Source organism: Neoarius graeffei, chromosome 12, assembly GCF_027579695.1.
Source record: "Neoarius graeffei isolate fNeoGra1 chromosome 12, fNeoGra1.pri, whole genome shotgun sequence".
Classification (NCBI taxonomy): domain Eukaryota; kingdom Metazoa; phylum Chordata; class Actinopteri; order Siluriformes; family Ariidae; genus Neoarius; species Neoarius graeffei.
In genome coordinates, this window is record NC_083580.1 from 28,221,033 (window position 1) to 28,246,737 (window position 25,705).

Here is a 25,705-nt window from a genome sequence, read left to right on the forward strand (position 1 = left end):
TGTATACTTCTGCACATACATCCGCCTCGCTCGCATACATGACATGGAGATTATTCCATATGACTTCGACCCAACGTGGAGTAGAGAAGAGTTGGAAAGACGACAGGATAAGGACTAGTCCATCGCGCTGGTATTTACGTCATTGCTGTTGCACAATTAAAATGTGCCAGATCAGGCAGCTGGTGGGTTTTCAAAATAATAAATACATGCATGTATTTTTGTGATAAATACATCTTATACTGAGCGCATTTCCCACATAATCCTCACTAAGGTTTCAGACAGCACTACAAAATGGCATCCCCACTATATAGTGCCCTATATAGTGAGTAGGGAGCGATTTCGGACACAGGGAAAACTTCCGGCTTGATTACGTCAGCATTCAAAGGACGGCGTGCATGTCTTTTTACAGCGTTGGCAGATGTTGGTCACTTTGATTTCCGCTGTACGTTTTACTTCCATCCTACGAAGTCTTGCACAGGTCTCAGCGAATCTTGATAATGGCCATTACTTTGACATATGGACTGATATATTACATAGCATATTTCAAACACTCATAACTTGCTGTAGCAGTGACAAAATAGCTGTCAGAAATGCATTCCTACATTTTATAAAATGAGATAAATAGAATTTTGATAATTAAAAAAATTGCTTTCAGTTCCCCTTTAAGTAGTGTGCTGTGGTGATTGAGTCCAGGTGAGTGCAATCTGTAATCAGGGGCCTGTGAGTAGTGAAGTGCAGGATGGGTGCTGTAGTTCATGGTGGCCATATTTGAAGGCTGCTGTAAATGCTGGGAAGTGGAGTCTTGAGTGCAAGTAGGTGTAGATGTCTCACGCAGAGAGAGAGAGAGAGAGAGACTTGTATAAACTCAGACAAGTGACCATGAGACGGTTAGAGTTAGCCAGCACCACAAGACCTGATGCCATATCCCACAAGGTGACACACATCATAGCAACGTAGCAACCCCCCCCCCCCCCCCCCCCCCCCCACACACACACACACACTTACACCTTACACTGTCTTTGGTAAACTTAAAAGTTCTGAAGTTCTGCAATCCTCCCAGGCTGTGTAGTAAAATAACCTTATGGACATTAGCAGAGATTTTTGGTACTTTTTTTAAAATAAATATTTAACAGTTTTGACTTTAGCAACAGTAGTTAGTGAGGTTACAGACTAATGTTGACTAACTTGATCAGGATATTTGCATAACAAGTAAGTGTAGAAGCCTTCCGGAATGAAAATTGAAGAATGGAAAAACTAGCTTAGACACCCCCCAACCCACCCACACATCCTTTGTGGACCAATGAGATGCCCTTTATTTTTTCCGTGTGTGGCTCCCATTCGTCTTACAGAATGTGGGAATGCGCCCCCACCACAACAACCCCTATGAACCAATGAGACGCCCCTTATTGCTCCGGGGGTGGATCCCATTCTTCTGTCAGGATGTGGGAATGCCTCCTCTCTGCCTTTGGCTCGGAGCACTCTGAGTGACGCGCAGGCAGGAGCAGCGCATCATTTCAGCTCGGAGGGAAAGGACGGTCGGGAGCGAGAGACAGAAAGCGGCCCGCCGTCTCTCTGATCGTCACGCGCGAGGACTTTCCGAATTCTCCCTTTAACCGAATGGCTGGATGAGAGACACGGTCCCGCCATCTCTTCAGCTTCTTTTTCTTCTTCCTCCTCTCCTCTGGGACTTACGAGTCCTTTCTGTCTGTACCGGGCCGCTCTCGGCTTAACACACACCCCCTACCCCACCCCCCAAAAAAAAGAAAAAAAAAAAAAAAGCGAATCCAGTCCCAGTTCGTCTCCGTCGCACGCGCGCTGTGTGTGGACGGCCATGGATAACCAAATCAAGTGGAAAGCGAAACGGAGGCTAAAGGGCGCGCGGCTTGTTCTAGCGATGCTCGTGCTTTTCGCCGCAGCAATCACGTCCTCGCGCGCTGGACCAGGTAAGTGACGCGTGAATTTAAACTGGGGTGGGGCTTTAATAAGTGGGGACTGGTCACCCTGGAAGATGCTTAAAGGAATTACGTGGGTAGACTCTTAAAGTCCAAAGTACTCAGTGCACGCTTTTTATTTATTTCTTTATTTGCGGTTTACTCACGCGCTTAGCCTAAATGTAACCAAGAAATCCGAGATGCTGATTTGGAGAGTTCGAAACTTCCCTCCTCATCCCTGCATACAGAGAGAATCGAGATGATGCACTGCGCCATCTATATGCTACACGGTTCGGATAGAGGGACACACAATAGCTGTCTCTTGTTTTAAACGTTATAATTGCGTACTGTGAGCATCCTTGCCAGTCAGACACTCCAGATGAGATTTTCTGGGAGTTAGTTATTAAGTTGCATCAAAGGAAATCACTCCAATCAAATAGATGCGTGCTGTATGTACTTTAGCCGTGGAATATCCGTGCTTTGCCTGTGGATTTTGTATTGTATCACAAGGCAAAGTCGATAAATAAAAAAAAATCGATAAGTCAAACTCTTCGCTCACCAGTCTGAGTGATGGAGTTTTAATCTAGATCATTACAGAGCTAGGGCACTTTTATTTGCCGCACTTTTTTTTCTCCTGTTTCCATGCGTTCTTATAAAGTTTTTGGCAGAAGCAACTTTTTCCCTCTTCCACGAACCGCAGACGTAATTGGAAAAATATGCGCACTCAGAGACGAGAGGGATAGAGTTAGGCCTATGTGTTAATATTTCTTCTTCTTCGTCTTCTTCTTGATAAGAACACCAAATTAAGTTATTTCTGTCTTACATAGTAGTTACGTGCGTTAAAGAAGATGTTAAACAAAGTGCAACCGTCTTAAAGTTTCGAGCGCGAGAAGGGCGGAGTTTGGGTCTTAAGCGCGCCCGTAACGTTGGGTGGAGCGGCCGCGTGTCACCTCTCGCGCAGAGATGCTGAAGCTACTAATTATTCTGTATTCAATAAAATGTTCTTTTGTTGGCTGGTTTTAACTGTGCCGAAAATATAAACGACCATAGTTATGAGACCTGTTCAGAGATTTTGGGGAATTCTTGAAATCTTCACCTGTAGAACCTGCCTCTCTCTGTGGACTCTCAATGTTACTCCTATTGTAGTTATTTATTTGTTTATTTTTCATAATAAGTGTCTTGAGGGTGTCAGCATTTATAACTGAAGTGCAGTACACCCTACACAAGAAACGGTTGCATCTTCACTGTAAAAAAATGATTTGTTGTTTTAACTTAAAAAAGTTAGTGCAGGGGCTGCCTTAAAATTTTGAGTTCACTGAAATTAATATAGTAAGTTCACAACAACTTAACTTACTATGTGAATTTCAATGAACTCAAAATTTTAAGGTAGCTCTTGCACTAACTTTTTTTTAAATTAAAACAACAAATAATTTTTTTACAGTGTGAAGTTGAAAGAAAGTTTTCTGGGTTAATCAGATTTCATGACTAAAGTGTTATGGACTTAGCAGTAATGCTTTGTTTAACAATGCTTCTTGTTTCTGTGGTCAGAAAATTGAGAAATAATTTATTTACACACCCAGAAGCCATTTGGAAAGACTGCATAGCTTTAAACCTTATGACCATTTGAATCTCAACTGCTTTCACCTTGTACAGCTTTGGATTCTGAAACATGTTTACACAGCTGTCAGAAATGTCCTGTTTGTTCCTAAGTTTTGTACACCAAACAAAATGACTTCCAGCTTATATTCAGTTAGAACATGGTTGTGTCAGATGGGCTTCCTTTCTTTATGCTTTCTCAGTCTCTCCAGTCTGTCCCAGGGAATAGAGGGAGGGATAGAGAAGTGGAGAGGACGAGGGGAAAAGTGAAAGGGAGGTGGAGCTCTTTCCATGTGTGATTCCTCAAGAGTCTTTTCATAACTCACACATTCTTAATTCTTAAATCTTAACCCTTTCTGTCTTAACTCGAACATGGACTTTGGCATTAGCAGTCTACAACTAAGTGACCACAATGCTTTTCCAATATATTCCTGTGCTTTTGCAGAAAAGTTGCTGAATGACATTTAGCATTATTTAAATTGCCAGTATACACTTTGAATGACCAATGTATGGAGCATCAAATGTAAAAAGTTGAATACACTTTTCTTTCATAGTTTTTTGGACGTTTGACACTTTTCTGATACATTTAGATAGTGACTCATGTCAAATAACAGCTTTAAGTTTCAGCGTAAATTATATTATATTTAAATATAAATATAAATGTCAAAAGTAAATGTTGAATATAAATGTTACTACAGTGCATAAACAGGTCAATGTAAAAGCAGGAAGCACCTATAGCCTTAGCTAGTCAAGTAGTCAACTTAGCTACCATTAATGTGCTTTATTATATAGACACAAGTGTTTTACTAGGAAATACATCACTTGTATTTTTCATATGAACTACATCCAGGCCGTTGAATAACATATTTTATAATTTCTTCACTCGTGAGGATATCAATGAATTGTTTTGATTACTTTTTGTTTGTGAATGTGTCTATAATAAGAACATCACACGTTGGCTTGAAGAAATGAAGTTTATCTTCTTGTGTTGAAAAACTCATGTTTTTCATTAGGCTTGGCACGGTTATGGGAAAAAAACCAAACCGTACGATACGCCTGTTGCGGTGCAATACGCGTATAAACCGCGGTACCCCTATTTAAGACGTTCGCCAAAAAAAAAGCCGAATGCCCGTATGAAACCACGTGGTTCTCTTTCGCGCGAACAGGGGTGATAGCGTTCCGGCGCCGCGCCGGATTTCCCACGTACCGCGGCGCCAGAAAAAAAAAAATCTAGTTCGCCCATTATCCTGTGTCATTCTGAGATGCGCAGATAGACAGTAAAGGGAATTCGGAATTCCCTTTACTGTCTATCTGCGCATCTCAGAATGACGCAGGATAATGGGCGAACTAGATTTTTTTTTTTTTTCCGGCGAGGGGAGGGGAGGTTTGTTTTAAACAGTGCAGTGATTGGTTTTATTGCAATATTTTATATTGGCTGTGTGTGTATTTTGTTATAAATCGTTCTAAGAATACAGTGGCACTTTAAGATTAGATAAGAAATCCAGCCATACGTTTCAAAACACTGCACTTTAATTTCAAGTGAAAAAATACATCCTCACTCTCAGGGATTAGAAGAGTTTTTGATTCGGTTTTTGTATATAGGTGGTTGGTTAGTCGCCACATAAAAGTTTAAGTTTTAACACACACATCTGTTCAAAAGTAAGCTTTAAGAACTCATTTTTATTTCTTCCAATTATGAAAACTCTGTATGTGACAAAAGACACCTGGTTCCTCTAGATGCCACAACATGGCAGCAAACACTCCTGACACTTTGTATAAATACTGTAGTAAATAAAAAAGCTGTTGAAATCATCCATGTCTTCCCTCTTGCTGTTTCAAAATACTACCTGGCTTTTCATCAGAGATTGTTCATAAAATGTGCTTATGTCAACTCAAACTCAGTTTGTGCATGATTATTTCATTGTAACTATAATTTTAACCTCTCTTAAATGCTGTATCCTAAACTATGTTTACTTAAGGTAAATAGTAGGCTATATGCCCAAATACAGAGTACTTAAGATTTTAAAAAAAAAAAAACGCAATACGTACCGAACCGCAGACCTCAAACCGCAATACGTACCGAACCGCGACTTTTGTGAACCGTGCCACCCCTATTTTTCATATGTAATACATCCCACACCTGAGTGACATATTTTCCAATATCTTCACTCCAATGACGTCATTCCCAGTGTTTTCCTGCTGACTTGATGCGCTTTGTCAAAATGGCGAACCGGTTCAAAATTAAAATTCTTTTGATTAACTTGCATTTTTTTTTTGTGGATGTGTCCATATAATATAAAGAACAATGTTGATGTGAAGATATGACATTTATCTTCTCATGTTGAAAAATATTTCACTTGTTCGCTGCACTCACTTGTGAAATATATACAGTATTCACCACTCAAAGATAAACTTCATATCTTTCTGCCACCGTGTAATGTCCTCTATATATGTTTATTTAATCGTTTTTAGTGTGTATAAATTTAAATCCAAATGTTAAATAAATACATGTAAATGTTAAATATAAATGATAAATCTAATTGGTAAATGTATAGGTTAAATATTTTGTTCATATGCTAATTGCCCCTGTCCACTCGGTATGTGCTTGCTGGGAGGATTGCCAGTATTACATTATACTGTACTAGTTTTGGAACAGGGTTGCCAGTTTAAAGGGCAAGTCCATGGGTGGTGGTTTTTTGTTTAGGTTCTGGGACACTCATTTGGAACTGTGGTGCCATCACTACAACTGGGAACTCCTGGAATTAGTCTCCACTATGAAATTAAAGATGTAGGGAAGTAGGTACACAGTGCATTAGCAGTAGCTAAGTTGGTTACCAGACTAGCTAATGCTACAGGTGTTGCTTATTTTTCAGGGATGAGAATTTTCCGCCGATCGGCGGATTTCCGACTTTTTCAGACCAAAATGATCGTTTTTGAGCGTGCGCACGCAACATTAAGGTCTGCATCACGCATCTTAGAATGTGCGCGCGAGGGAGACTGTGTGCAGTGTTGCCAGATACTGCTAACGTTTTCCATCCCAAAATATGTTCCAAACCCGCCAAAATGCACTTAAAACTGCCCAATGTGGCAACACTGCCTGTGTGCTTGTTCATGTAGCGCATGCCAGACAAAGAGCATCCTGATTGGGTTACTCAGCAAAATAAGCCAATCAGCTTTCAGTGTGGGCGGGCTTTTATCTCTTTTCTCGAGGACCGGAGTTTTCAGCTGAGTCAGTGCAGCCTACAGGATCGGCATGGCAGAGAGAGCGCACGTGCGCCCCAAAAAACCAAAGTACAAAACCCACTTCAGCTCAGATTACACAAAAGAATCTCCCTGCCTAATAATCTCCCTGCCTAATAATAATATCCCTGTCTAATAATCTCCCTGCCTAATAATAATCTCCCTGTCTAATAATCTCCCTGTCTAATAATCTCCCTGTCTAATAATAATCTCCCTGTCTAATAATAATAATCTCCCTGTCTAATAATAATAATCTCCCTGTCTAATAATAATATCCCTGTCTAATAATATCCCTGTCTAATAATATCCCTGTCTAATAATAATATCCCTGTCTAATAATATCCCTGTCTAATAATAATCTCCCTGTCTAATAATCTCCCTGTCTTATAATAATCTCCCTGTCTAATAATAATCTCCCTGTCTAATAATAATCTCCCTGTCTAATAATCTCCCTGTCTAATAATAATATCCCTGTCTAATAATCTCCCTGTCTAATAATAATCTCCCCGTCTAATAATAAAGAAAATAAATAAATAAATAAATAGCCAAAAATCATTAGCCCCTGGAACCCCTTGGCCCCGCCCCCTGGGCATAGGCCCCGCCCCTTGGGCCATGGGCCCCGCCCTGTTTTTTTTCAGACTTTTTAAATATTTTTCATTCTCATCCCTGATTTTTACATTTACCTATTTCTGTATTTCTTCTGTATATTTAGTGGAAACTAATTTCAGGATTTACCGGGTATATTGATAACATCCCATTCCCAAGCAAGTATCCTGAAGCAATCTTTGCAAAATTTCTGAAAACAGAAATGATGCTATACATGTCTGTATTTAAATTTTCCATATGCAATAGCATATGTTTACAGAAAGTTGTTTAATTATGATTCCTCTTTCGCCACATCAGATCCGTTCCACATATTTGATTTGGCATAGGTTTTACACCAGATGCCATTCCTAATGCAACCCTCCCCAATCTCTCCGAGCTTGGGACCAACACTAAGTATGCACTGACTTGTGTAACCCCAGTAGCTGGGTATTGTACCTAATCTGTATGTCTTTGAACTGTGGGGGAAACTGGAGCATCCAGAGGAAGCCTACGCAGACATGAGGGGACCATGCAAACTCCACACAGAAAGGCCCCCGTCAGCTGTGAGGTTTGAACCCAGAACCTTCTTACTGTAAAGTGACAGTGCTTACCACTACACCACCATGCTACCTGTTTGATTTAATTCTGATTATTTGCTTTAAAACAAGATCTTGGTGGCTGCATACTGCATATTGTTTTATCAGAGAAAAATGCCATCAGCAGACTTGCTTTTCACATCCTCAACCTGGTTCCAAAATGGCATGAAACTGTCAAAATGGGATTTTCCCAGTGAGCACACTCTGAGAGTGCAGGATCAATTAGCATATGAATGGAACCTTTAAGTTCTACATTTAGATTTACATTTAATATTTTACATTTATATTTAACATTGACATTTAACATTTAGATATTTTTATTTACACTGAAATGTAAAACTGTTGTTTTTTAAGTCAGAGAGAAAAGAATATTCAACTTTTTCCATTTGGTGCTTTATACCAATCTACAATGCCACATTGTACATTTCTAAACACTTTATTTGTACACTTACATTTCACACAAATAATTATACACTTAGATTTTACAGAAACGTGAGAGAATATGTTTTTTCTGATTTCTCAGATTTATGCATTACAGGGCTTGGTTGTTAGTTGTTAGTCTGAAGACAGAAATGTATTTTCTCTTTTTAATAATATCTATTGAAAGATTAGTCATTTAAATTGAAAGTCATGTGCCCTAGCCAGGTGAGGTTTCCTGACAGTTACCCTGTAATTATGATTTTTAGACCCTTCCATAGTGAGAGAGAATAAGGACTATTTCAGGTCCAGTCAGATGTAATTGAGACCCTCCTTCAACAACCTTCCTTCCAGTCAACAGCTAAGACATTCCAGTTTATATGCGTGATGGCTGATGAAACTGAAAAGGTGTTTGTCACAATACAGATATAATAGAAAAGAGTGTAATGTTTTGCTGTGGTTCCTGTGATGCGAAAGATTTCTCAAATGTTAAATTGGTGGACTGTTTCGGTGTAAGCCAACTGTAATACTTAGTAGCCAGTTGTAGCACAGGAGGTAGAATTTCTCATAAAAAATTCATACAAAGTTAAACAAACATGGGTAATATCATTAAAATTTCTTCAATTTTAAATGAAGTAATCCCTAAAAAAATCACAGACACTAACCCTGTCTCAGTTCTAACTTTCTTGTAACTGTTAACTTAATTAACTTAATTGATGTGAATCATAATGAATTTGGAAGTGTGAAACCATGTTTTATAGTTAATGTTCAAAACTAGTCTTATATGAGGGATTAAAGGTTTGAGCGCAAATTAAACAGTTCTGGAGTAAGAGGGTTTATGGGTGGCCATATTTTTTATTAGTTTGGTGATAGTATTACATGTTGGGCAATAGTCAAGTCAATTTATTTGTATCGTGCTTTTAACAATAGACATTGTCACAAAGCAGGTTTATAGAAAGATAAAGATTTTAAACATCTCGTCTCATCTCATTATCTCTAGCCGCTTTATCCTGTTCTACAGGGTCGCAGGCAAGCTGGAGCCTATCCCAGCTGACTACGGGCGGAAGGCGGGGTACACCCTGGACAAGTCGCCAGGTCATCACAGGGCTGACACATAGACACAGACAACCATTCACACTCACACCTACGGTCAATTTAGAGTCACCAGTTAACCTAACCTGCATGTCTTTGGACTGTGGGGGAAACCGGAGCACCCAGAGGAAACCCACGCGGACACGGGGAGAACATGCAAACTCTGCACAGAAAGGCCCTCGCCGGCCACGGGGCTCGAACCCAGACCTTCTTGCTGTGAGGCGACAGCGCTAACCACTACACCGCCGTGCCGCCCTGATTTTAAACATAGGAATTAATAAATTTATACCTAATAAATATATCCCTGCTAAGCAAGCCTGAGGTGACGGTGGCAAGGAAAAACTCCCGGAGACAACATGAGGAAGAAACTGTGAGAGGAACCAGACTCAAAAGGGAACCCAGCCTCATTTGGGTGATAACAGATAGCGTGATTATAAATAACTTGCTTCTATAACTGTATCCTATATGGTCACAAAGTACAATTGTGTAACCAGGAATTTCTTGATAGTTTTAACATGAAGTCTATTTTGTTGACGTTATCAATGGTTCATTGATAGAGACTTGAGTGCAAAACTGTTAATGACACTGCAGTCGTAAAGTCATCATGGCAATTGCAGTCCTAAGCCATCATAGCAAAACTGTTCAGAGCTATCTTTTAAGTGTGTCTTTAGACTTTCCATATGGGTCCATCCTCCACAGGAGCGAAGCGATGAAAACTTCAGCCAGAAGTAGGGCATCAGGATGGATCAGGCAGCATCCAGAATTAAATGTTATTTGTGTTTAGCCAGTAATGTTTGGAGTTTAGGCATTACATTTTTTTTGTTTTTTTTTTAAATCTCAGAAGCCTCTGCACCACGAAGTGAGTTATCATTTTGGTAGGATATTCCACTGTGAAAATCCATCCATAAGAGTCTGGTGACATCCTAAGCCATAGATCATAAATTGTAATGTGAAACTGAAGATATTTTGTCAAAGTAGTCTCATCTCATTATCTCTAACCGCTTTATCCTGTTCTACAGGGTCGCAGGCAAGCTGGAGCCTATCCCAGCTGACTACGGGCGAAAGGCAGGGTACACCCTGGCAGCGCTCGAAACTAACGGTGTCCCGACGTCCCGGGGACCATAAAAAATGTCATCGGGACACAAAATTATTATATCTGGGACAATCCCGGGACAATGGAAAAAAATAGATCTAGAAAAAAAGTTCTACATTAATATTATTTACAAAGCCGTAACACATACGTAGACATTCACCTAATTTGTCAATTTTAATTTTAAAACGTTAACAGCGAAAAATACATAGTAGCTACACTTTCGATGCACCTGCATCCGTAAGCTACAGAGCAGCGCATTCTGTTCTAGAATCTTCGGCCGGAGTCCGCATTATATGGACTTGGAATGGAATTGCTACCGCACACGCTGCGCCGACTCTTGCCAGAACAAAAATGCTTAAGTGGTTGAAGCGGACCGACCGCGGGGAAGAAACTGAAAGCCCAGACATAACGTCTCCGGGACCTTCAGGATCCAAAGTGTCATCGCCTGGTCTGCAGGCAACGCTAGCAACTGAATGAACTTAATGAACACTGTTAGACACGTTATAAAATACAACAGGAATGATGTGGATGATATTGACGGAAGATACCGTTCAACAGAATATGTGAGTTTTCTTGGTGTCTTTCTAGTTCAGAAAGTTTAGTCAGTCAGCAGCACAACTAGGCTAGGACCTGGCACTATGTTGATGTTGCTAACATTTGCACCCGTGCACGTTTCAGCAGCGAAAGTTCATAAAATGGATAACGGAAAGTTCATAAAAATGGGTAACGGAAAGTTCATAAAAATGGATAACGGTAATGGATAACGGAAAGTTCATAAAAATGGATAACGGTCTCATCTCATCTCATTATCTCTAGCCGCTTTATCCTGTTCTACAGGGTCGCAGGCAAGCTGGAGCCTATCCCAGCTGACTACGGGCGAAAGGCGGGGTACACCCTGGACAAGTCGCCAGGTCATCACAGGGCTATGGATAACGGTAATGGTGAAAATTATAAGTTGGCCTTATAAGTGCCAACTTATGAACTTATGCCCAACTTTTATGAACTTCAAGGTATAAGTAGATGAAATGAACATAAAAGGGGTCTTATTTTCAACTAAAGTGTACTGCAGATGTAGGGAGTTGAAACATTTTCTGAATGAGCTAGTTGGCCCCTTTAAATAAACGGGTATCTATTCATACAGTGAGATCGCCAAAGTTTAATAAACTGAAAATGCAATAACTGTAATTTTGAAGTAGATGATGTATAGGACATGTGTCGCTTGTGTCTTGTGACTTATTGTAAAAATGATATAAAGGGTTCAAAATTGCATAGTTACAAATATAATAGTAACTTCATATGATAATATTAACCACTGGTTATTTCAGAGAGGAAAAAAAATGGGGACACTATTGCTTCCATTCGGGACAATACAACACAGAATTCGGGACCACTGGGGGACACAAAGAAAAAAAGTTAATTTCGAGCCCTGCACCCTGGACAAGTCGCCAGATCATCACAGGGCTGACACATAGACACAGACAACCAATCACACCTACGGTCAATTTAGAGTTGCCAGTTAGAGTTGCATGTCTTTGGACTGTGGGGGAAACCGGAGCACCCGGAGGAAACCCACATGGACACGGGGAGAACATGCAAACTCCGCACAGAAAGGCCCTCGCCGGCCACGGGGCTCAAACCCGGACCTTCTTGCTGTGAGACGACAGCGCTAACCACTACACCACCGTGCCGCCCTATTTTATTTTGTCAAAGTAGTTATAGTTTAAATTCTTTCAACTGATCCATTCAGTTTTCATATGGTTATTCCATTGTAATGAACCTGAACCAGCCTTGGCCATCTCGTGCATGGCCTCGAAGTGAAGAAAATATAAGCCATACTCCATTCAAAGCTAAGACATATGACATGTAGATGAAGAAAAAGTTCAAGATGGAATCACTAACAGTGAATTTGCAGAAGTTTTGCTGCACAGAAAGCTTGCAGAGTAGCGGTCACGTAATTTCAAAACAAAAACAGTAAACTGGATTCTGGGAAGGTTGAGTCAGCCCCTTTAATATTCTCTAATAAGCACAACAATTAAGATAAGTGTTGGATCTAATAATTTCCTTCTATCAGTCTATTCTTTGGTATAAACTTTTAACTCAACTTTGCTGTGTATATTATCCACTGTTATATCTACTGCATGCCGGTAATGCTATTGTGACAAAAAATGAAAACAAAACCACATTTTGTCTATGTTTCTTTGAACAACTGAAAGCTGATGAAAATTTTCTTAATAAGTATAATAACAATATTTTAGGAGATTAAAGAAGGATAAAAAGGGTGGGGTAGAGAAAGTCAAGGGAAAACTTGGACTTTCTCTTGGTGGGTAAAGATGTGTAGAAGGTAGAGCACCAGGAGTAATGGGAATAAGGGTCAAAGATCAGTTGTTCAGGGTCATGACCCCAGCAGATGATGACTATACAAGAGGTTTATAGTTGTCTCCCCTGAGGCACAAAGAATTTAAAAAAAGAGCACACACGGTGCAGCTAGTGTGGGTATATGTATTTGTGTATTGTGTTGCTATAATGTGTTTCTGCTTTAGGGGTTCCACTGTCTGTATCTGTATTTGTATGTATATCTATTTAGTGCTCCAAATATTTTTTTTTATCTGTATCTATATTTATGGCTTAAACCCAAAGGTCTTTTTAATTAATTAATATGAACCTATTACTATGTCCCTTAAATAACTTGTATCAACTACAAATGTGTGTGGGACTGTTTTTTTTTATTTTAATTTTTTTTAATTCTGCTCACACAGTTAGTATTTTTGTTTGTACCTGTCCAATATATTTTGTAATGAATTTAGTTGCTTCTGTTTCATTTACTGATTCATTTTCTATACCACTTGTCCATTGCTGGTTGGGGATGGGCTGGAGCCGATCCTGGCTGATACTGGTACCCCTTTTCGACCAATAGGGAACGGGTTCTGTTTTTGTTCGTGCACCAAATTTTGAACCATTCCAACCAAAAATAAATTGATTTGGAACCTGAAAAGTCGGTTCCCAGCTGGAACCAAAATATAGCTGTTTTTTCCAGAGCGAATTGTGATGACATCAGTGGGCATGTCATTAGTTCTGAGAGGAAACAGAGCACAGTGATGGAAAGACAATGGAAAGGGTGCATCTTCAAAAAACGGATCAAAAAAAATCTTTGCAATCACAAAACAAAAGCTCAGAGGTAATCAATGCACTCTGCCATCTTGCTACTACTGTTGACTCCCGTTGTGCATGGTTCAATGTCCTCCGTTCATGATGCATCCTTGATTCAGGGATGTGATTTTTCCGCGAATTTGCGGAATTCCGCTTTTTTCACCTCAATTTGAAAAAAAAAATCCGATTTTTCGCTCAAAAATCCGCATTCATATCCTATTCGTTCCGACTTTCAGTAATTCCGTCATTGAGATGAAACGAGGTACGTGATTGGCCCATCGCTCTGTAACAACCAATGAACGCGCTTGTTAGATAGCTGTACGTAAGCTCGCTTCAAACAGAGTTGAAAGATGGCAGCCTCCGTGATCGAGCGTTAAGATGCACCTGATCATCAGTTTGGGGGGTGTGTGTGTGTGTGCGCGTGCGTACGTGTGTGTGTTTTTAAAGTAAATAAACATGGGGAAGAAGAAAAAAACAACCCAACTCATTTCTTTCCCCATAATAAACCTGTGAGTGGTGATGGTGTCACTGCACGTGCGACAGTTGGGTATGTTTTCGCGGGGTGACGAAGGTTGCCGTGGCAACGGGGCCTCGCGCCATCTGTTGCTTCCTGGATGCGCATGCGCACACTATGAAAGCTGTGGTGAAAAGGTTAGCATCGGAGGCTAAACCTTCTGAGGGGAAAAGAAGGGGCGGTTTTTATTTGTTTGTTTTAGTTACGTCCGAAGAAACAGCAGTTTAAATCACGGCTCTAGTTTACAAATCAAAATGGTTACTCAGTGAAAACAAAACAAAAGCTAGAGAGAGGGGGAGTGGTGGGAGTTTAACCCGGGAAAGTGAGTCTGTGAGGCGGCAGTGATGCTTGACCCCTCCCGCCTCCTCTCACTTTACCTCGGAGTCTCTGCCAACTTCATCACAGATTATTTCACCTTTTTCACTCGAAGTTAGTTTTAATTTTCGCTCAAAACTTTTCCCACAGCGTGGATGTAAGGTAATTATACACAATTTTGATTTGTTTATTCAATATTAAAATGTTAGTGCAAATAATACATACTTGCCAACTTTTCAAAATTCTCATGAGGGAGAAAAGTGCATGAAAGACATTTTCAATTGGCCGAGGGTCTGATGCGCGGTTGAAATGATAAAAACCGTGGATCCCAATTAATTGCAAACACATTTTTTGTGAATATTGTTTAGTGAAAAAGTGATTTTTATTCTTGCATATGAAAATCCTCAAGTGAGTGAACACTGTACAGTTCTGTATATGAGTCAATTTAACAGAAAACGTATTTTTTTTTGTCCGGACGTGTTTTGTTTACATTTTGAGATTTCTAAAACCTTTTTATGGTCTCATATGATAAAACATTATCAGTTCTACCTTGCATTTCAAAATTTGACTACTGTGGTTCATGAATGTGTATTTTGTAGCAAATTTTAGGGTCGAAAATGAGCAAAAATGACTGTCCCACTGAAAAGAGACTTTTTTTCAGACATGATTCTTAATGTTAGACAAAGGTGGAATTGAAACTTTTTCACGTTTAACGACAAGACTGTGGAAACCACAATGGACATATGATGTCACAAATTAAAAATGCCATTAAGAAAATATATTTTTTCGATGTTTTGTTAATTTTTGTACCTGTCCCAGAGGTTTGTGTCAGTTCTGTTACCGTGATTAATCACATAACAAAAATAAATGCTCCCAAAAGCTATTATTGAAATTATTTGTTGCCAAGGATCTACATATTCTCACCTTTTATATGGATGGCAAAATGAACTGAATCTGAGAATATTTACTTAAAAATTTCAGTTTTGGTAAGTAGTCTATGCATGACTAATTTTTTGTGTCAATCCTGTTACCCTGTCTAAACGGGGTGTGCAGTAACTTAATCAAATATTAGAAGTTGCCATACATAAGAAGCAAACCGGGAGACTACCAGGAGCAATAGAGTTTAATAAATAATGGTGGATGAATTCTTATGTTGCATCATGTTTGTTTGAAAAGGCACATTTAGGTATGTTCAACTTCTCCAGTAACTGAAAGTATAAATTGTTTTTCCTTATACAGTTTTCTATTTATTCTAATGCAGATGATTTAATTTAGAATGACATTTTTAGGTTTCATGTTTTGGCTTTTTGTCAGTTAAGAATCATTGAATTTACTATAGGGGCTCAGAGTTGCATGTTGACCATTAAATTGGCTTGAATTTGTTAATCATGACAAGTTTTTTCTTGTGTGTTTGCTTGCCATTTTAGTACAATTTTTAAGTCAGAAAACCCCAGAACCCAGGAGCTTCGGGGGGCTTCGCCCCCCTTGTCCCCCCATCAGGGCGCTGCCCTGGACCAGCTGGGGGCCTTTGGCCCCCAGACCCCCGGCTAAAATTTTCAGATAATTTCACCAGCCCCAAATCACATCCCTGTTGATTACATCGGTTCCGCTCAAAACTGGTGAAAATGTGGGCTGGTTTGCCAGCTGGGACCAAGATTCAAAGAATCCTGAATGGAACCGGTTCAAGAACCCATTCCCTCTTGGTTGAAAAGGGTTATGGGTGAGAGGTGAGGTACACCCTGGACATGTCACCAGTCTGTCATGGGTCTAACACAGAGAAACACACAGCCATTCGCACATTCTCATATTCACACCTATGGACAATTTAGAGAAGCCAGTTGACCTAATCTGCATGTCTTTGGACTGTGGGAGTAAACTGGAACATCTGTAGGAAACCCATGCAGGCATGAACAGAACATGCAAATTACAAACAGAGAGGCCCTAGTTTGAACCCAGAACCTGCTTGCTTTGGGGTGACGGTGATAACCACTGCACAATCATGACTATAAACCAAACTATAAACAAACTAGTAGCCTGAATTAAATCACCATGTCTCTGACCAGGCAGTTACCGTGTTAAGGATGAATGAACCTTGTAAATGCACCTTGCAACTCATGTCACTTCATGTTAACAAATGTGCTGTTTCTTTGTTTTGCAAACTTCAGTTTCAGGTAGCTCCAACTCCAGTCTCATACAGTCTCAACCTCTGAACCTTTCTGGCAAAATTTAAAAGAAAATATAGTCTCTCCTATTCGTATCTGTATTTATATGTTTATTTTCATGCTGAATAATGTACTCATATTCAGTTACATCCATAGTATGCCTGTATGATTGGTTGAAATAAGTTTGTCTCTTGTCTTTGCTTCTTATTGTGTTGCATTAATTGGTAAGTGGGTATTATGGGGGTCAGTTTAATTAAAATTTGAAGTATTTGAAATGAGTCTACTTTATCCTGCCACAGATGAACTGCACATCAACACTAGAGCAACACTAGTATGACTGTAGTGTTTGTATAGTGTAAACAATGGAAGGTGTGTGGCTTTCTTTAGCAAAGAAAATCATGAGATTATTTCCTTTTCCATGGTAATGTGTTCTTGTTTATAATATTTAGCTTGATTTTACTTTTATTAAATTTCCATTTCTGTAATTTCTCACCTCTGTGGAACAAACTTGCTTTCAGCCTTTCTGTATTTTTTCTGTGTGTAATCACACACTTTGTAATGATTCCTTATGAAAACAAAGGATGGTTTTTGTTTGCACATCTTTTATTCAGTGATGCCTTGATAGTGGTAGCTACATTTACATGCACACATCTTTTACATTCGGAATTAATTCATTCCAATCAGCAATTTTGAACATACCATTTACATGAAAGTGATCAGATAGATGTGTGTGTTTATATGTCCCAAGTGGACAATCAGAATAGATAAATGGTTTTGATCCCACATGTCACCATGTTTCGCCTGTCTATAAAAGGTCACAACATCATCACTACACTGAACATGCACAGAAGGTTACAGGTGCAGAAGGCAATCCAATTGCACACTGACATGGCTCATATTTTCCTTACATACAGATTATCAGAGGTCTACACCACTTCTTTCAATATGTTAAAATTCTCAATCAGAATGGGGTATTTCATTCCAATCAAGCTGTTTACATGAAGAAATTACATTCGGGTCGAACTTGAATCCAATTGTTAACAGATTGTTAGAGTTCATGTAAACGTAGCTGTTAATGCCATTGCATAGTAATGAAGACAAACTTTGTCTTGGCTGTAGTTAAATATCTGCATTCAGTTATTTGGAATTTTAAGATGTTTACTCAGCACCTCCTATAGACTTCCTAATGCCATGTAGAACACCATGAAGCATAGTGACCCTAATAAGTGTTTGTTGGAATTACTTTTAGGACAGTGTTTAATTAGACTGAAAATTAGATGCAATAAGAATGGATACATTTGATATTTAATTTGATGTTTAATTAGTCAAGTCAAGTCAACTTTATTGTCAAATATGCTATACATGCTCGACATACAGCACAGATGAAATTTCAGTCCTCTCTGACCCACGGTGCAAACAGGCAATGCAATAAATAAAAAATAAAAATAGAATAATTGAAAAAAAAAAACCAAACAAACAATATAAACAGTATAAACACTCTAGATAGGAAATAGACATAGACTAAACACTCAGACAAACAATATAAACAGTATAAATAAACAGTATAAAAACTAGATGAGAACTACACAAAGACTAAACACTCAAACAGACAATATAAACAGTACAAACACTCTAGATATGAACTAGACGTAGACTAAACACTCATATACACACACACACACACACACACACACACACACACACACACACACACAGGTTCAAATAAACAAAACAGATAAGGGCACTTGAGGTATAGCAGGTAAACATGAAATAAGCAGTATAAACAAACTAGCAGCTGTTAAGATGAGGTAGTGCGGAATAGTGCAAATGAGTGTTAATGAACGATGAGATGTATGTGTGTGTGCATGTGTGTGTTGGGGGGAAACTGTGAGGATGACATGTCAGATGCTGAAGGGGGGGCAGGGGGGTGTGCGAGCAGAATCTGTGTCAGGGGGCAGAGGGGGGAGGAGAGGCAAAACAGGGAGGGAGTTGAGCCTCCTGACTGCCTGGTGAAAGAAACTGTTCTTGAGCCTGCTGGTTTTGGCCCGGAGACTCCGCTGTCTCCTCCCCGACGGCAGCAGGTTGAAGAGGCTGTGAGATGGGTGGGTGGGGTCACCTGCAATCCTGATGGCTTTGCGGGTGAGGCGGGAGTTATAAATATCAATTAGAGAAGGGAGAGAGACACCAATGATCCTCTCAGCTGCTCTCACGATGCGCTGCAGAGACTTGCAGCAGGACACGGTGCAGGCGCCGTACCACACGGTAATGCAGCTGGTCAGAATGTTCTCGATAGTGCCTCTGTAGAAAGTGTGCATGATGGGGGCCGGGGCTCTTGCTCTCCTCAGTTTGCGGAGGAAGTACAGATGCTGTTGGGCTTTTTTGGCCAGTGATGTGGTGTTGTTGCTCCAGGACAGGTCTTCAGAGATGTGCACACCCAGAAACTTGGTGCTGCTCACCCTCTCCACTGCAGCACCATTGATAGATAGTGGAGCATGCTGGGTGTGCTCTCTCCTTCGTCTTCTCCACGTTCAGACGGAGATTGTTGTCCTTGCACCACATGGCCAAGCGGCTCACCTCACTCCTGTAGGTTGTCTCATCACCATTGTTGATGAGACCTACCACAGTTGTGTCATCCGCAAACTTAATGAAGAGATTTGAGCTGGATGTTGGTGTGCAGTCGTGGGTCAGCAGAGTGAAGAGGAGGGGGCTTAGCACACATCCTTGGGGGGCCCCCGTGTTCAGTGTGATGGTGCTGGAGGAGTTGCTGCCGACCCGTACAGTCTGTGGTCTCCCTGTCAGGAAGTCCAGCAGCCAGTTGCACAGGGAGGTGTTGAGTCCCAGCTGGTCCAGTTTATGAATGAGCTGCTGAGGAATGATTATGTTGAATGCTGAGCTAAAGTCTACGAACAGCATTCTGACATACGAGTCTTTTGTGTTCAGGTGGGTGAGGGCTGAGTGGAGGGCAGTGGAGATGGCGTCATCGGTCGAACAGTTGGACTGATATGCAAACTGGAAAGGGTCCAGGGCGGGGGGGAGGGCAGACTTGATATGCCTCAATGACTAGCCGCTCGAAGCACTTCATGAGGATGGGAGTGAGTGCAACAGGGCGGTAGTCATTGAAGAAGGAGGGAGACGGCTTCTTCGGGACCGGGATGATGATGGTGGTTTTGAGGCACGTGGGGACAACAGCCTGGCTCAACGAGATGTTGAAGATGTCTGTAAAGACATCTGTGAGCTCCTCGGCACAGTCTCTCAGGACACGACCAGGAATGTTATCAGGGCCCGGGGCTTTTCATGCATTTGTCGTCCTGAAAAATAGTACATAATTAAAAATTATTAAATAATTAAAAATGTCATCTCTGTTCTACAGGGTCGCAGGCAAGCTGGAGCCTATCCCAGCTGACTACGGGCGAAAGGCGGGGTACACCCTGGACAAGTCACCAGGTCATCACAGGGCTGACATATAGACACAGACAACCATTCACACTCACATTCACACCTATGGTCAATTTAGAGTCACCAGTTAACCTAACCTGCATGTCTTGGACTGTGGGGGAAACTGGAGCACCCAGAGGAAACCCACGCAGACACAGGGAGAACATGCAAACTCCGCACAGAAAGGCCCTCGCCGGCCACGGGGCTCGAACCCAGACCTTCTTGCTGTGAGGCGACAGCGCTAACCACTACACCACCGTGCCGCCCATAATTAAAAATATATCTTATATAAATAACTTGTGCCTCACAATGCATTTATTCAGGGTTGCTTTTTCTACATTAAGTGACATAAATGTAGGAAATGGGTATTTATTGAAATGTGTAACTATGAGTATGTGTGCAGCGGTCTCAAAAGTAGCCAGTCACCGGCGGCAAATCGCCGGCTATGGCTTGTTATGCCGCCGGCTATTGTCAGTCGAGTCACAAAATTTAATATTAAATATTTCTGACAGCAAAAAAAGTTGTGAACGTAAATTACATCCACTATGTCATGTATGTCCGTTGCCGCGTCAACTGTGTTTACATCCTCGACACGAGTGCAGCCATTACTGCCGCCTGTGTTGCCAGATTGTGTTTATATCCTCGACATGAGTGCAGCCATTACTGCCACCTGTGTTGCCAGATTGGGCGTTTTACCGCCCAATTTGGGCGGTTTTAAGTGCATTTTGGCGGGTTTTGAACATATTTTGGGCTGTAAAACGTCAGCAGTATCTGGCAACATATTTTTTTTTTACTTAATACAAGAAATTAATGGAGGCCAACGTTTTTGCCAAAATGGTATTTTATTTTCCATTGTTTAGGCAGCTTCAGCATTATACTGTGAGATTCTGTTCAAATTGTTTTTTTTTCTTCTATGAAGCCTGAGCCATTTATTTTATTAGTTTATAATTATTGTTTAATTTAGCCTTCAGGAGAGACTGACTGCACACAGTACTAGTATTAATAGTTTTTTTTTCTTACATGAAAGCTGAGGCATTTATATTATATTTTAAGGTAACTTCATGTTGTCCTGTGAGGTTCTCTGCACTTTAACATTTGAACCAACAGGAGCATTTGGATAAGTAAAGCCTATTTTTCTGCATTTTTGTAGTCCTGGTAATCTTTTATATTGGTAAAGTTGTTTATAGGACCATTTTTCAGTGTCTGTTTTTTTAATCAATAGTTTTTCAGTAATAACTTAATATTTAACATATCACTCAATTTTAAACAACCCCCGCGCCTCCCCCATGGCTTGCCCCCATAGTCTCCAAAATTTCTGTGGGAAACACTGGCGTGCGTAACAACGCTAATCAAGCTTAAGCTAGACGACCCGCCTCAAATACCCGTCCCGGGTAAATGTTATCCCAATTTTAGATGGCCTGTTCCAAACCATCCCGCCCCATGAAAAATTCATACTTGCATATCTCTATCTATCTATCTATCTATCTATCTATCTATCTATCTATCTATCTATCTATCTATCTATCTATCTATCTATCTATCTATCTATCTATCCCTGCACGCTTTGCGTGCATTATGTCTGCCGCTGGCAGACATTTTACCATTTTGCACCCTGCTGTAAATTATTTGTACCCTGCTATTCTCCCAAACTTTGAAGCCCCTGTGTGTGTCTGAGTGTATGTGCACGCACATGCGTGTGTGTGTTCTAGGTTCCCAGACTTGGAGCGCTGAAATTTGTGCGTTTTGTGTTTCAGAAGATGGTATGCACTATGAATAGACTCTTTGACCACTCTGTGTGTGAACCCCTCCTGTTTTATTATGATTAAGAGGAAGAATGAAGGGGTCTGGGACACACACACCTTACATTGAATTATATGCAACTACACATCTATTTTTTTGATAGTAAAATTGTGTACATGCTTGTGTTAGTCACTTTTTGTCTGACCAAGGGAAACTATGGAGTATCGGTGACTGTAATATGGCTCCACGTAGGAAGAAAGTTTGTGTTGTGATGCGCAAATGTTTTGAATAGTTTTCCTCTAATTAACACCTGGAAAGAGTAATGAAGCAGTCTATGGATCCTAGAGAAAAAAAAATCAGGGAAAGAAAGGGGAAAGAACGTGTTCCAGATGTTTTAATTCCTCTTCTGGTGGAAAGAAGGAGAGGCCGAGGAAATAGTGTTTCATTTACAGAACAAACATGTCCCTCATGTGGAAAAGGAAGAAAGAAATTTTGAGAGAAAAAGTTTTGCTACCTGGGGGGCTGAGGGTGGGGGTATGGGGTGTGAATTTCACACAGATCATAAAACAGCAGAATTGATAAAGTGCACATAGAACTTGCATGTTGTTGTTTTTTTTTTGGGGGGGAGATAGTGAGAGAAAGACAGAGGGAGAATGAGAGAAAGAGAGTGAGCGAGACAGACAAAGAGAGGAGCGAGAGAAAGAAAGAGAGATTGAGAGTGTTTGTGTAAACTGTGTAATGCATTTTTATGCCTACTAATTAGGTTTCCAACTAAAACCTGCACACACACACACACACACACACACACACACACACACACACACACACACACACACACACACAGAGTTTCCAGAGGAAAAACTCAAACTAGGTTGCATGAGTCTATCAAACAGTGCAGCACACTACTATTACAGAGAGAAGAGACAGTGAGTGAAAGAGTAAGAGAAGAGAGTGAACTGTTTTGTTGTGTCACGTTTATTTCACCATGCTGCTGAGCAAGAGAATGAGAGAGAGAGAGAGAGAGAGAAACTGTGTGTGTGTGTGTGTGTGTGTGTAAGCTCTTAGAGGGAAAGCCCCATTTGAATGGTCTGCATCTGATTACACACAGTGTGTAAAAAGCCTGTTTTGTATTATGAGATACTGGGTTGAGGACTGGAATCTGAGTGACATAGTTATACGTGTGTGTGTGCGTGCCTGCGTGTGTGTGACCTCTTCCTGTAACCCTGATGCTTGGATACCACTCTTTCTCTGAAAGGGTGCATTATTGTTTCTAGGGAAAATTCATGGCCAGCACATTAATAAAAATTCAGTCGGTCAGTTTTATGCCTGGGGAAGAAATATGGACACATTCATACAGAAGAAAGAATAAAAATAACACCAATGCCTGCCTTTATAGCCACCAAAGTTAAATGACCATTTAACAAAAACTAATACAACATTTTTCAAGATAATTCAAATATTTGATAATATAATTAACTGAATTACATACCATGATTTTTTCCAATTCGTTTTACTTGACATTAGGGATGTTAACCGATGACCGTTTGACCGATGGTTGACCAAATCAACGTCAACCGGTTAATTTTTTTTTTTGGTTGTCGGTTAAAAAAAAAATCAGTCGTTTTGAAGCTGCCGATTTTGGAGCAGAGAACCTGGAATTCTGTGTTGTAAATGCTTGGGGCATGCCATGCGGTGTAAGGAGGACAGCTGACAAATCAGAAACACCCATTCAGTCATGTCCCGCCCTCCCGCCCCAGTTGAAGACACTCGCCCCTCCCTTGAAAGTAATCCACTTGATTGGTGGAGAGCAAACCAGTCGCGCTTTCCCAGACTTGCAAGCTTGGCAGAGCGACACCTTTGCATCCCCGGGACTTCTGTTCCATTAGAGAGGGTTTTCTCCGCTGCGGGCCTTGTAGTCAATCGCTTGCGTACGCGTTTGACCCCAGATCATGTAGACATGCTTGTGTTTATGAATAAAAATTTGTGATTTTCGGAGTGGGGTATTTTGTAGACCACAGTGTTTTCTATTTCAACTTGTTTAAACCTGTTAACTTGTTAGCCTATGTATTTCCAAGAACAACGGTTTTTTTTTGTGTGACCCTTGACAGAAGTTGACTGTATTTGTGAAAAATAAAAAAGTATCAGGCTAGACTTTTTAGCTTACAAATTACTATTCTGTTTTTTTTTTTAATTATTATTAGAAGGCACATCGAGTTTAGTCCTGCCTTGGCCAGTGCATTCTGAAAGTATGTTTCGGTCTGTAGCCAACAATGCATGTTATTGCAGATCATATCTCTCCACACAAACTAAAGGCGCAGATGCCGACATTTGGAGGGAAGGGGAGAGAATGAAATGACAGCGGTGTCTGGAGGGGAAGTGACAAACGCGGCTTTTATGTCTGTGAGCCAAGTCGGTGACGGCTTCAGAGCAACTTCAATACCATGCAGTAATGGCGTGTTGATATTGGTAACGGCATTATAACGATTGTAGCTAATTAATTAGATTACCCGGCGTTATAACAGCCTTTATTTTAACGCCGTTATTCCCATCACTGAATGTTATGTACTTCTTCTAGCACTTGACTTTATTTTCAATGCCATCATGGCCAACTGAAACTGTCTCTAAGCTGGAGCCATTTGTCCTCCGCTCCAATACAAACCCCTCGACATCAGTGCCGCGTTTGACTAAATGTTTCGCGCTGTAGAAAAGGTAATGTGAGTGGAGGGCAGTGACTGGGACTGAATGTGCGGATGCTCGCGGTTAGATTTAGAATAGATTCTAATAATTCCAATTCTAGAATTTTAAACTCATAGGTTAACCGACTTTAACTGGCTAATGAGGCTCGGTGGTCGGTCAAGATTTTTTTTAGTTTTCGCCATCCCTACTTGACATAACATCATGGTGGTCTTTCATTTTAAGTTACAGATCCACTAATTATTCTCAGGAATAGTGCTCTGTCATTTTTACAAGTTCAGTTGACTTTGATATCTCCCCCAACATTTTTCCTTACATTAATGTGTTTTATAGAAGCTGTTTGATGATAAATAGAAAGGTGTGGTTAATGAGGTGATAGACATTTTTGTATATAGAAGTCCAGTGTCATGAATGCACATATTTTCTAACACACACCTAAAGCTCCTGACAAAGCAAAACCAGGTCTTGTTCTTTTGTACAGTCCCTCTACGACTGACTGTATGACCTTAGCAAACCCTTGTGATATCTTGTTAAGGTTAGCCAGTCCTTCCTTTTTAAACAAACTCCACAGACAGAATGAGATGAGAATAAAAGAGCACTTTACCTTCAGATGATTACCTTACTGCAGGTATCAGAGCTACATGGAAATCAAGGAGAACAGGGAGTTTTTTCTCCTTAAAATGTAGGTTGTGTTGAGTGTAAACGTTGACTGCTGTTTAGCCAGTCAACTCCCCAGGTTGTACCAGCGAGGCGACGGATGAGTGAGACCCTTGAGGTTACTTTGGCCCTCACTTCCTCGAGATGTTGTTTATACGACAAAGACCTGTCCAGGCGTATGCCAAGGTACTTTGGGGCCTGTTGGAACTCCAGGGCTTTGCTGTTCACCGAGCCAAGATATTTTCAGTTGGTAACTTACATTAGCTACATACATATAATTCAGTTACTTTGATTAAAATAATCTTCAGAGCTCAGTCAGTTATGACTCCAAGCTATGAATATCTTTACTGAATTTACTAAAAGACTAGAGGCACAGATTGGTTTAATGGGTTAAAAGTATCAGTGGCTGTTGCACACTGCTTCTTTATAGTTGATAAATGAATGTGATAAGCGCTTGTGTGTGTGTGTGTGTGTGTGTGTGTGTGTGTGTG

At 40.5% G+C, this 25,705-nt stretch overlaps 1 protein-coding gene across 2 annotated transcripts in view; it reads left to right on the plus strand.

Moving 5' to 3' along the window:
- The first annotated feature begins 1,457 nt into the window (after positions 1-1,457).
- Positions 1,458-25,705, plus strand: part of col5a1 (procollagen, type V, alpha 1) — a 278,601-nt gene continuing 254,353 nt past the window's right edge. For both annotated transcript variants that reach the window (XM_060935757.1, XM_060935758.1), the window contains exon 1: positions 1,458-1,943. In XM_060935757.1, the coding sequence (XP_060791740.1) occupies positions 1,832-1,943 (112 nt within the window). In that variant the 5' untranslated portion in view covers positions 1,458-1,831. The remainder of the gene's footprint in view (positions 1,944-25,705) is intronic.